This window comes from Triturus cristatus, chromosome 6 (genome assembly GCF_964204655.1).
Source record: "Triturus cristatus chromosome 6, aTriCri1.1, whole genome shotgun sequence".
In the NCBI taxonomy this organism is placed as follows: domain Eukaryota; kingdom Metazoa; phylum Chordata; class Amphibia; order Caudata; family Salamandridae; genus Triturus; species Triturus cristatus.
This window is the reverse complement of record NC_140589.1, coordinates 1,786,188,851-1,786,202,592: the sequence shown is the minus strand read 5'-3', so window position 1 is coordinate 1,786,202,592 and position 13,742 is coordinate 1,786,188,851. Positions and strand designations below refer to the sequence as shown.

The following is a 13,742-nucleotide window of genomic DNA, read 5'->3' as shown; positions in this document are numbered from 1 at the left end:
GGTTCCGCAACACAATTCCAGAGACAACAATGTAGGCCGTTAAATAAAATATCACTCCATAGAAACTAATGTTAAATTAATTAACTTATTTCGAGATTTAAATGAAATAAATGTTTTTGATGTTATAATTACATACAATTATTAATTATTTTATTATTTTAAAAGTTAATAAACCTAATAAAAAGCAACTGTTAAAACTTTATTTAGCATTTTAAAATAATGGAAATTAAACATTTTTACCAACATTTATCATGTTAAATAAAATGTTAATCAAGTGATATATGTATAGATATTTTATCCAGGTAATTATTTGATAAACATTTCATTTGATGAGTTAATGAACTTTCATTTTATTAATTTGATGCTAAAAATAAATGTTAATTTGTATTAATTTATATTTTACTTTAAAATACGTTTACTTTTTAAACAGTAATAATAGTTAATAATTTTCACTGTACTTTTCATTGGGAAATTTCCACCAGATGTGGCGAGATGCCACGACATGTGCCAAGTTTCTAGTAGTGACCTTACAATTGTAAATCCTGTTGTAGGAGGCTCAACGCTTTCATCAAGACCAGTTCTACACTTAGGGGTATATTTAGAAATGGAAATGATTAAAAAGAAAAAAAGGTAGAGCTACACCTAGGTGCAGTAGTAAATATACACAAGTACATATGCATGTGCACATTTACTTTTGTGAATGTGCCTCACAATCAGGAAACAATAAACGGCACAAAACTTTTTAATATTTTGTGACAGCTCTTTTTTGAAAAATATATGTCAAATGTGATTTTAACATCAAGTAAGGGTTACAATAATAGTAAAATAATAAACAATGTTAACAACAAAAACAATAATGGTTATCATCGGAATAGTTTGGTTTAAAATGGAACTTTCTCCACAGACTTGCAGTTTCATATGGTTTAGAATGGTTGGTGTCACTACGACCCAATTAAATTGTTCTCAGTTTATGGAGTAAGACTGAAGGATGAAAGAACAAGTCACACTTTCCCGGCTTCAATTCTCTGACCTGCAGGTTGTACACTGGCCTTAAATATAGATTTGATCATGCAAGTAATTCCTATAGATAAAAAGGCAATCATCAAAATAGAAATTGCAGAAATAGATTGCAAACAGCTATGGCAAATAAAGATTTAAAGTAAAGAAGCACACATCAGAGACAATACATAATAAAAAAAAATCGAAAACAGCAAAATCGAAATCTGGTCATAGAACGGCTTCCATGTGTGCCATCATCTATGCCAGACTATAAAAGGCATACATACACTTTACAGAGAAGCTAGAAGTGTACAATAACGGGCATATTTCTTCAGAGAAATACAGGGCACAAAAACATGCACTTCTTACAAAAGCCATTTTTCAGTATGTAAAGTAGTACCGTTTTACATACTTCATAAAGTGGTAATACAATAAATACTCCACAATGTAATTCACAAAACTTCGGTCAGGCAACTCCACCTCCGCAGCTACGTTTCAACTGTCGTGGTAGAAGAGATCTCCACACACAGAAGTATAGGATTTAGTAGTAAATGTGGGAGGGACAATGGGAGTGGTTGGAAAATTGAGAATACTTACTCTTAAACTGGTGAGATTATTTATGGATTGTGGTGGTAGACATCGTAATGCAAAGCACACCCACAATTCACAAAAACACATTTATATCTACTACAGTAGTATTCTTAACGAAATAGACTCAAATCTTCTCCACCCATTTTAGGAGTAATTCAAGCCGTATACATGGTTAACCACTAATACTGTAACACGATCCCATAGAAACCAAGAGAGGGATGCAATAAGCACTACTACATTGGGAAACATATCAAATAAATTACATTGAATAACATTTCAATGTAAACTTGATTTAAATTATTTGCAATTTTATTGTGCTATATTTTAAAAATATTTTAACTGTTTTTGAATATGCACAACATTTTACTAAAACATTGTAAATAATAAGTTATTTCTTTATTACAAATCATAAATATATTTATATAACTTGCATCCATGATTGTGACGAATTTAACATAAATATAATGTAAAGATGGGGTATGTAAAATAAACATGCACTTTTATTTTAATTAAAAATAACTATTTTAAATAAAAAATAACAAATTAAGTTCAAATGTAGTAATATGTTATGTTTAGTGCAGGTGTATGTCCCTTCTTACTGTGTCGTAACCATGGAGTAGTAATAGGAGGTCATGAATAATATCTTTTCAAATTTAAAATTAACTATCAAATTATTCCTTATTACTCACTAGAGGGAGCTCTCTACAATGTGGTAGGGATCTCCATAAACGGGAGGAATGTTACTAATAGTAACTTTACAGATTAAAAATGGGTTGTAGGAGTCTCCATTCCTCATTGAGGGAAGTTGGAGACCTATAAGTGTACATCTAGGTGGAGAGCTCCCATGGAAATGGTGACTTCTATCTATAAGGAGATTTACACCTAGCTGTAGCTGTAGATCTACACGTGAGATCTCCACATGTAAACTTACCTTTATGAATGGGCCCCACAGACCATCAATCGGGTTATATGATTTGATTTGTGCAAATTACAAGTGATAAAGGGTCAGATGTATCAAAGGGTCTTACCCATTCTGTGTCTGGGAAAATGGGTTCCTACATATGGCCTAAAGTGTTTTATGTGGTGTCTTCCAGGTTTAGATTAGAGACACTCAAAAGTCTATGAACTGAGGAGCAGACATCTTGCATGAGCAGCGTCAGTTCACCTTTGACTGCCCGGTGCCTTCAATGAACCACCTCGCATTATGTCATCCGGAGGGAGAAATAGGGCAAAGTCTGTTGGGTGTGAATGGTACCTGATGGCAGTGCTGAATGTTTATCCATCATGGTTTTGGCAAGTGTATTGAAGAAGAGCACCACATTTACAAGCATATAGTAGACTGCATAAAAACACTCAACGAAGACACACAAATAACCCTTAACACGCACAGAGAACTAAAACTGTTGAGATACTGCCAACAAATGATAGTGATCAGACCCTGCCTCACTCTTTTATGCCAAGATTCAAGGACACAAGAAACAGTGCCAGGTGCAATAGACATCTGGCGTCTGTGTGGAATAATCTGCCATCTTTTATGGCATATGCAAAGGCACTTATCTTTCAGAAAGGCTCTGAAAAGCCCTCTATTTTGTTACCCCAATAGACAAACAGTTGTTGAAGTCTACTTGTCAGTACACAAGGCCACGATTCTCTTCTGAGTGAACCTTGTACATAATAAATGCTAATCTTATCTAGTGTCTGTTACATAACTGTGTCTATCACGAAGTGCCACTGCCCCTCACAATTGCATTTGATTTCTCACCGGCCAGTGTTGTGCACGGAAGCCCATGGCATCTGCCTGCTCCCTTCTGCAGTGAGGGGACAGTTCTCATTGGATTCGTTTTCTACCTTGCTCTGGCTCTCCCTACAAGTCAGGTGTCTGGAGATTTAGCATGTCAGTCTAGTTGTTAGAACACATGCATTGCTTCGGGTGGATAATTTCCGCCATTTGAAGCAGACACTATCCAGCTATAATTTGATTTGCCACACAAAAGCTATTTTAGACAACAATGTTTTTGCTGGTACTGGGTTTTTATAAGGAAAATGAGGCAACAATACTTTATATCAGATTTTGGAAAGTGTGATATTTCTAACTGGATTGGCCTGCTGGCACCTCTGTGTGATGAGACTTGTCAAATGAAGAATAAATCTGGGGATCAGATAATATAGAGATGTCTAGGAGGAGCAACCCTCCATTAATGCGAGTGCATTCCTTGCTGCTGTTGCAAGGCGGAGAGAAGCTTGGTCTGTAGCATGTCTGCAAGAAGCAAGAAAGCTCTTGCAAAAGAGTCCATCTTGTTCACTCCACGGTTAACCAAGGATGAGTGTGGAATTCTGGGTGGACCTCAGGAATTCACTCTTTCAAAGAGAAACTTTGGTTCCTCATTTTGCGGTGTCAGACAATGATGTATAGGTTGGGCAACTGTGGCAAAACAAAATGAATGGTTATTCTTCCAAACCCCACCCACCACCTTCGATGTTTCATCTGTCTGGGATCAATTACTAAGAATGATAAAATATCAGGTAGCACAGGATCAAGTGGATCTTCAACGGTCTGCTCAGGAGATTTTGAGTAGAATTTACCAAGAGCAAAGCGAGTCTTTCTGTTTGATGCTCTGCAAAACTCCCAAGTAAAATGTCCCTTTTTCAGTGGCACAGCAACAGTGGTCTGGCTGAATGTCCATTAATGCCACAAGAAAATGAGTGTTTCGGAATCATGAAGAGGGAAGATACGAGACTGTGCACAAATGCCAAAATGGGTTTTTGCCATTAGATTCCGAAGACTGAACATCAATACTTATATTAATGCAGATGTAAGTTAAAATAACATGACAGCACAAGAGAAAGGACATGACATTAACCAACTAAAAGAAAAGAAGCTGCAGAATCTATTCAAAAAGACTCACAAAAACAACCAAAAGGAAACCATGAAAAAATGTGGGAAACACATAAAAAGTAAAACTGACAGACCTGAAATAACGGAATGTAAAAAATAAAAAAATGTGAAATGCTGAATTGTTTCACACAAAGTAACCTTTAAAAACAATTCTCAAGATCAAAACTGGAGAGATACTTGATCCCTTCCCAGCGTTCACTTTCTTCATGTTTGTTCTTGTAACACAAATCGCTACACACTCTCTTTTCCCTTTCAAAAATGAATGTATTGCTACCTTTCACTTGCAGCATTGTGTGAATTAGGTGTTCCATATACAGGTGTAAAGTATTTGGGGTTTTATTTTATCTTTCTTCGTTTCGATCATACTACACCAACAGACATGTTCAAAGCTTAGGCCTCCATTGTTAAGGCATGGATCCAAGATATCGTCTACTGCCAGGAACAGTTGACCAACTACTGGGACCTCATGCCTATGGCCTCCCATCCTAAAGGCATCTGGGAGCCCTTTGTGTCCCGGCTTAGGATACGAGATGCCCCTCTGGAAGATGGTCTACCCACGTTGCTGGTAGCCAGCTCCCCGGCCGCCGGCCAGTGAGGGCAGGGTACACATCTGGTACTGGTTGGTTGCTTGGAGCTTGCTCTGAGGGAAACTACATTGCGAAACACCTGTTTTGGATCTGTTGCGCATTTAACATGTCGAGGTCACCTGAATTGATATCTGTATATGAGGTTTGATATTTCAGCCACCGGGGCCTTCACATTGCTAGTAAGCCTCCATACGTCCCGAGCACCTGTATTATTTGTGGAAATGCTGTTTAATTATGTACTAGTATGTACGTCAGATGTCGCAGAAGGAAATGTAACATTCATGCTGTATGCCAGTTTGATTTCAATGCTGTCTCTGTCAAAACATAAATACACTTTAAAAAAAAAAAAAAAGCTCAGGCCGCCAAACCCCGACCAGAGGAAGAATTAAAAAAAAAAAAACTCAGTGGTAAAAAAGACAGAGGTTCTTATACGTGGCGATGAGGTTCATTGGACCATAGACTTTTTACCTAAAAATATCGGATGCATGTCCACAGCCCACCTCAGAGGTAAGAAACCATGGAATTAATGGATAAGAAACTATTTTACTCTCCAAACTGGAGCCTTGACCAAGTCCTATCATCTTAAACTCTAAATTCAGGTGATGGTTCTCTTTCAATCCACAAACAACATACAAGGTGGTGGGTGGAGCTTTGATCCGGTCTTCACTAGATTATCTCACCTGCGTCTACATGGGTCGCCGTAATATCTTATTTACCCGGGTCGCCATAAAATCTTATTGAATGGCCTCCAGTGATGGCAGAATGAAGGAGCAAGTCGCCGTGATCGAATAACCCTAGCCCTGCCCCGGTCTACTGGTTACTGCACATCTACCTGTAATTTAAGCTTAGCAAACAAAGGTCTTCTTTGGAGGCTCACTTTCTGCTCTGCAAAACTCGATCTGGGGATACAGCTGTCACGGGTTCAAGGCCCAGGCTGCCTGTTTCCAAAATACTCCCCCCTCACACTGAGTGTCCAAAACGTCAATTCAGGTTAGCGAAAAAACTGCAAATATTTGCTGTATGCTGCAGCTAGAATCATGTTCATGCTCTAGCAGCTAAGGACGTTCTGGATGTCATTAGGGCCAGGAAGACGTTAGGTATGGGTTCTTTAGAATTAAATAAAATAGACAGAAATCCCTTGTCAGTCTCTGCCATTAGGTACTAAGTATTTTCGCTGTTTTTATGTAAATTCTCTTTTGTGTTATCCTGTGCACTGGAGGCCTATTCACAAAGGTGTATTTGAGTACGTAAAGTAGTACTAGCATAGAACTCTTTAACATGCCTTTGTGAATCGGCCCCTAAACATGTAAGGTGGTAATATCCATACACAGTTAGGACAAGCAGAAAGGACTGTGCCCTTTTCACAGTTAGAGATTTCAGGGCGCTTTACAAAGGTGTTAAACACTTCGCAGAAGAGGGTCCTTTGTTCTTTTTCCTGTACTCCTAAATAATCTTGTCCAACTGACCCACATGTTTAATTTGCGGAATTACTCAAGCCACAGTATGATTTGAGGATCTCAACTGATTTGTACTAGGTACCTAATCCTTTAAAAGCAATATGTTTTAGTCATATAACAAAGTAACACACCAAGAAGAAAAACAATTTCTGCCAAAACAACTAAATTCTTTTACTGGGTATTTGTGTATATACAAATCAATAAAAGGCTGTCAAAGACATAAAACACATACGGCGAATGAGCCAATGGCTGTGTGGTACAGTTAGTGACTGTTTGTGATATGTGACAAAGTGCTGTACAGGGGTGACATAAATAACATATGTAAAACACAACAACAATACTTTAACATGCGAGTCCGCAGCTCATTGCATGTATCCCAACGGAAGATGCGATTCTCTGTTCAAGTCAGGGAATTGCGTGGACTCATTAAGACAACAACGTCGACGTTTCGACCCTTAACAGTTGTGCTGATTAATGTGCATCAATGGCGGGTCAATTCCCTGACTATACACAAATACCTAGTAAAAGAATGTAGTTTTGGCAGAAATTGTTTTTCTTCTTGGTGTGTTACTTTGTTATATGACTAAAACATATTGCTTTTAAAGGATTAGGTACCTAGTACAAATCAGTTGAGATCCCCGACAGAACCACTGTTTTCCTTAGCATACTTACTCAGGTTCTGAGGGTTACTGGGTTACCCCATTATCTTTAATGACAGTATGATTTGAGTCGGACGGAGAGCAGGGTGCCAGAATGAGACTGTGGAGCACTCAGGTGTTCCGAAAAGCTTTAAAGGAGAGTTGTTATGTTGAAAATATTTATCTAGCGCACATAAACCAACGGGTAATCTTATTCATATGCTTGTATGAACCACCAAGTTTTCAAGAGTTGGCTTAATCTGGAATAACAGCTTGTCAGTCTGCTGTTAAGTGGGAGAGAATTCCAGAACCGGGGGGCTATTACAGAGAATCTAGAACCTCCTAGTCTCTTCCTCTTTAAAGAGGGCTTAACCAGGAGGTTAAGATGCCGGGACCTCAAATTAGGAGAAGGTGTGTACTTGGGAACTCGAAAGGAGATAAACTTCGGACTGATGCCCTGGAGAGATTTTAAAATAATGCATTCAGTCTTGAAAGAAGAGCACTGTTTCCCTGGCAGCCAGTGAAGTTTCCTCAACAGGGGCGTGATGTGGCACCTCCTCGGCTGTCGGTAAACCAGTCTGGCTGCCTGATCTTGTGCCAGTCGCAGTCGCTTTATCAGGTATTCAGGGAGGCTGAGATAGAGGAAATTCGCATAAGCAAGAAATTATTATTGCGAGAACAACCTGAACAAGGGCTTCGAACATGTGAAATCAGCCAATTTTTCTTAATCTTCCAGAGCTGAAGGAAGCAGGAGGAATCTACTGCCCCTAACTGAGGCTTTAGAGATAAATGTTTGTCGACGAGAATTCCTTGAATCTTAACTGAGTTTTATGGTTGAGGGGATACCCATCTCAACAGGCCAAAAATTTTAGTTCCACGGATTCTGTGTTCCTCCAACCAAGACAAGCTCCGTCTTGTCAGAGTTTAATTTGAGTTGCTTGATATTCATCCAATCGCGAATGAATAACATTGTATTTTGGAAAGTCAAGGTTGACTCGTGTGAATTACCGAAGGCAAACTAAATTGCATATCATCTGCATAATTGAATATTCTCAGTTTACTTTTTCTCAGTTAATGCACTAGAGGATGTATATACAAATTAAAAAGGTGGGGGGGACAGAAATGACCCTTGAAGTACACCACAGGTCAATTTCACATTAGGAGAACAAAAATAGGTGAAACAAACTGATTGAAAGCGATTCTTTAGGAAGGACACAAACCAGTTCAGCGCTTTATGTCTGCAGCTCCGGCAAGAGCCTCAACCGTGTCGAATACTGCAGAGAGGTTGAGAAGCAGCAGCACCTGTGTGGTGCCCCCGTCGGCATCTTCTCTCAAATCATCTAACACAGACAAGATTAATGCCTCTGTAGAATGAGCCGCGCAGAAGCCCGCCTGATGAGATTCGAGAAAATGAGATTCATCGAGGAAGGAACAGAGACAACTAGCAAGATGCACTTCCAATACTTTAGCCAGAAAGGGAAGCAATGAGATGGGGCCATTGTTGCTCAAGGTGTATGAGTCGGCATCAGTTTTTTTAGCAATGGAACCACAATTGCTTCTTTGAAGGCTCTGGGGACAGTACTTTGAGTTAGATAGTCATTGTTGGCGAACAACACAAACACATCTTTTAACATTTGAGGAGGTCAGGTATCGAAAGGAGTACTTGATTTTACTTTGGTCAGTAAATCAGTAAGGGATGTATGATATTACAACGCGGGTTTTTACCACGCGTGCAGTTACATCGCATGCGTTACAATGCATGCGATGTTACAACGCTATGCCATTAGAACGCAAGTCTTTACATCGACTTGCGCTAGATGGCATGCTGACATTAAAAAAGTGTAATTTACTATTCCAACTCCAGTCCACTTAACAGTAGGGAAGGTGTTGGGATAGTAAACTACACTATTTGTAATGTTAGCACGCCATCTAGCGCAAGTCGATGTACAGACTTGCGTTCTAATGGCATAGCGTTGTAACATCGCATGCGTTGTAACGCGTGCGATGTAACTGCACAGCGTGGTAATAACCGCGTTGTAATGGCTGTTCCCCATCAGTAAGACGTACTTTATTGGTGAGTGAATCTTCAGACCTTGTCAGAGCTGATGTAGATCTCAGTTTCTGGTGCTAATGCTTCAGAAAATGGTCGCCATTCACTTTAGATCGAGATGGCTGCCCACAATCTGTTTTTATGATGTCAAAGTCCCGATAGTGGATTTATTGATTAAATTAGAGGATGTTTGACCATTAAATCAGTCAGCTTTCCGCTGCCTAACTAAAATGGTGGGGGGAATGCTGAGGAGGATAGATGGAACTTCAACGGCCGGACTAGGAGCCAGAAGAAGCCGTGGCAAAAACCAGACCTGCTCCCTTACTTCTCACTCATCACTCTTTTCTGCACTCTCCTTTCTCTCTCTCTTTCCTTTGTCTCTCCTGAACCAGCCTCCCTTCCTGCACCCGCTGTAGTTACTTGGGGAGAAGGATATAGAGGCTCCTGCAACAGCCTCGGTCTACTGACCCCTAATGACGTCAGACTACCAGGGAAATGTCCGGTTAAAAAAACAAGAGTTAAACACACAGGGGTAACCCTATAACCCAAGGAACCTGGGCCTCGTCAACATAATATAAACAATGGTTCCAAAAAACAGGCAGTCTAGGCCTGGGGACTTCCACCGATTTCTGGTTCAAGTCCTATTACTATATTTCATCTATACAAGGCCCATGATGTTCAAATACAGGAATACACAGCATCTTCTTTTAGACTAGAAGTGTCCTAGATAATAAAAAGTTTCTGCCCAAACCAGGAGCTCAGTGGGAAAAACAACACCTTGCCAATAACATTTAGCTAGGAAAAACTGGAGACGTGTAAAATTCCTAGCTACAAAACTAACTCTAAGATAGGCCCAGGAACTACTTACTGACACAGGCAGTAGCAGTAATACCTGGGTGATGAAATTACCACTGAATACTGTGAAACTAGTAGTCAGTCTCTTACCTTATTGTTTTTTTGCAAACTAAAAATTCTTATCAGAGGAGTTTCCCAAGGCTTGCCATAGCATTTCCTGATTTATGGGTCTTTTCACAAAGGTAATCTTACCTGTGAGTAAATGTCCACATGCAAATTTACTCTTACACTTTGTAGTTAATTTACTACCTTTGGTAATTTACTCCAGACCCTGAATTCTGGAGTTAGAGCCTCACTTAAGTGGGTAAAGTTGCTTCTAGTAACTTTTCACATGTAGAAGGAGATCTCTGCCACCAAAGTGGGGAACTTCTGATGATGAATATTAATGTAAATTGACTTTATATATTTATAATTAGAACAAAATTTAAAAAATAGTATATCACTATTCATTTAGAATTAAATATTTATTGAATTAAAATCTATAAAAAAAATTATTTTTTTATTATGTATTAAACAAAATTAAAAGTTATGTATAGGATTAATTTAAATTAATATTTTTGTAGGGGTCATTAATTTTTAAATTACAAAAAGGGTATTAAAGTTTTGTAAGATAAAATAATAATTGTTCATTTATATATAATCTTTTACCATTTAATTTAAATTATGTAGATCTTTTAAGAAATCAAAATAAATTAGTTTATTTTAACAATATTTCTAATGGTTGTTAATTCAAGTCCATGCCTCCAATATTTTCTATGGGAGGGTGTTGCAGTACCATAAATTGGTCATGTGTCATGCTGGACATACTCCAGATCTGAGCTGGCGTATATTTACTATAGTTCTGGGTCCTTTTTGTCTGCTACAACTTTAGAAAGGCAGTTTGTGAATAGCAATGGGCTTACTCTTTTTTGGGCAGGTGTCAGAAATGTATTGCATAGAATAGGCAGGGTGGCAGCAGCAATAGGACCAATATATTTTGCTATTTAATTTTTAACTCCATTTGGAGAGCATGGTATCTTGGTAGACTGAAGAAAAATATGTAGGTGTGGGTTTGGTGCTGTAGATAGAAGTCTCAGATATCACTGTCAGAAAGGTAGAGAAACAAGTGTTTGGTAGAGTCTTGATCCTGAAAGGAAAGAAGGTGAACAGCTCAGAACAAAGGGACCCTGATGGCAATACTGTTGATTTGCTAGACTGCTAAAGATGGAGAGTCCCTCTGTGATGTTTCATGTGAGGACATTGGATCCGGAGCCTTCTTTGTATGGCAGTCCAGCCAAATCAACAGTCAAACTCTCCTCTGCTTCCAAAACCATTTACACACTTGCCAGCCAAGCAGCCGGTTGTGGCCTGCTGAAGGTCAGCAGTTTAATCTGATCCTCTGCTTTTGAGGCCCGTGAAACCTCACACTTTTTTGAGAGATGAAGTAATCACCCCACCTGTAGGCCTTAACTAAAAAGACAACCGTTAAGACGTTGTTCAGATGCCTCTCTGGTGGGAATGAATCTGGGTCTGACATCTTGAGCACTGATTTCCATGAAAAAGCAACTTGGAATGAGCACGCAACCAACTTAAGCGAATCTGTAGAAGCACATAGAAGCCACTTCTGATGATCCTTGAGTATTTGCCTGAATTCAGTACCACTCCATTCTTCGACTGGAGTGGAAATTGCTACAGGCAAAAGCAACTGCTGATCCTCTTTACCAGCGGCGGCCGGCACAGGTAAGCACGGTGGGGTGGGGCACGGCAGGGGGGAAGCCGACAGACGGCATAGGTGTTATTTATTTAATTATACCTATTCCGTCGTCTGTCGACTTCCTCCCACTCCCACCCTGCCCTGCCACTCTTACCTGTGCCGGACGCCGCTGCTCTTTACAAACTTTGAGGTTCAGAACCACTGCAGAGGGGTTAGGGACTAAATACATTGGAAATATCGGATAAGATTACCTGCAGTTGGAGACCAGTGAAAGCCTGGCGCTATCCTTCTACGTACGTGCTTGAGAAGAAAACACCTGATAAACAGTGTTCTTCATTTACTGTAAAATGACACTGATCTTCCTCATACATGACCAAAATTTCTAAGGAGCAAGAGAAGTACATACTACATTTGCAAGACTGACTTGTATTCTATCTTGTGCCAATTGCTTTGTCAGTGTAAGTGCATTGATGACAAAGCAAAACAGCTGGGCTCTAAAATATGGAGTACAAGAATATCGTGGCACACTAATATCGTAGACAAAATATCGAAAGGTAAGAGCATTTGGGGAAGTGCAGATTTGCTACTCGTAACTCACATCTATATACCTTGGCGATAAACACTTTGTTGTTAGTTGTGGAGCTAGGTATAGAAAATCTATACATAATTACTTTTCGATATTTTGTACCTCTATATTCTGTCGACGATATTAGCGTCCCACGATATTCTGTAGTTGATATTCAGGTTCCACACCAGCAGAACAAGTATCATACTCAAAGGCATCTCTGTGAGACTGTAGGGAGAATCTGCATTGGAGAACTTGCACACAACTCTCAAAGTTTGAGGCTAGAAAGAACCTTACCTGGTATCTCCAGGAGTACCAACTTTCTGGAAATCCATGACAAAGGCACAGCACTGGGCCATTTCCCTTTTCAACATAGTGTATCTGGACACCAGGCTAGAGAAGAGAAAAAAACAAGCACTGTATGAATGTTTTCAACATCTACCAAACTCGCGGCAGACCAGCATTACTTTTAGTCCAGCACCAAAAAGTGCTGACCATGGGATCAAGGAACAGTCAAAGGACAATAAACAATGCCTTAGAGAGGAAGCAACACACAAGCATGCCACTGAAACCTGTTCTTGGCCCACTCTGGCCTTCCTAGACAGTTCACTCTTATTATAAAACATTGGTAAGTACATGAATCTGTGCAGCTAATTAAATAATTGTAAATATATGTAAATGTAAAATAGATTGGTTATGTTATGGGAGCCTACATTCTCTGAATAGGAAATAAGGTTACTACTGGTGAGTGACACTTTTTAGGATAATGTGAGGATCCTTTCCATCACCACATAGTTGAAGAACATATTGCCAATCAGAAATTATAGATGGATGGTAAAATGTTTGCACAATCAAGGAAATAACCAACCAGGATACACACGAGTACCTGGCCAAACGAAAGAGCTGCTTTGAAAGTTCAACCCAGAGAGAGGATTTGATCACATGCAGACCTGTGGTAAACAAGTGCCCCTTAGGTATTTTCGTATCTCTTTGCATATGCTGGGAATGAGTATCGAATGACAGTGATACTCAACAGAAAACTAATACATCAGAATCAAGATGGGGGACAGGAGGGGACAATGTATGGGATGACATCCATATAGAGAAACAGCGGCGAGATACCCAACAACACAGGGCAGAGCCTGAGACCGAAACATGGTGAGATACAGGAATGATTACACACAGAAAGACACACAGGAGACACGAAATGCACATAGACAAAGACCTAGGGGAACAGACGTGGAAACACATCAGGTAGGTATGGGAAGACAGTGGGACGTAGCAGACACTGGAGGGACACAAACACTAAGAGACACAGACACTGAGAACCTGGGAAAACATGAACTTGGCCATAGAGACACAAAGATGAGCAACCATGGCGCCAGAGAGAAAAATGGGAAAATACTGAGTT

General features: G+C 39.5%; 1 protein-coding gene across 1 annotated transcript in view; it reads right to left on the bottom strand.

Annotated features, from left to right (window-relative positions):
- Nucleotides 1-13,742, bottom strand: part of EPHX2 (epoxide hydrolase 2) — a 574,957-nt gene that overhangs the window by 388,831 nt on the left and 172,384 nt on the right. Inside the window, exon 7 of the mRNA XM_085613110.1 lies at nucleotides 12,629-12,724. Within this exon, the coding sequence (XP_085469236.1) occupies nucleotides 12,629-12,724 (96 nt within the window). The remainder of the gene's footprint in view (nucleotides 1-12,628; nucleotides 12,725-13,742) is intronic.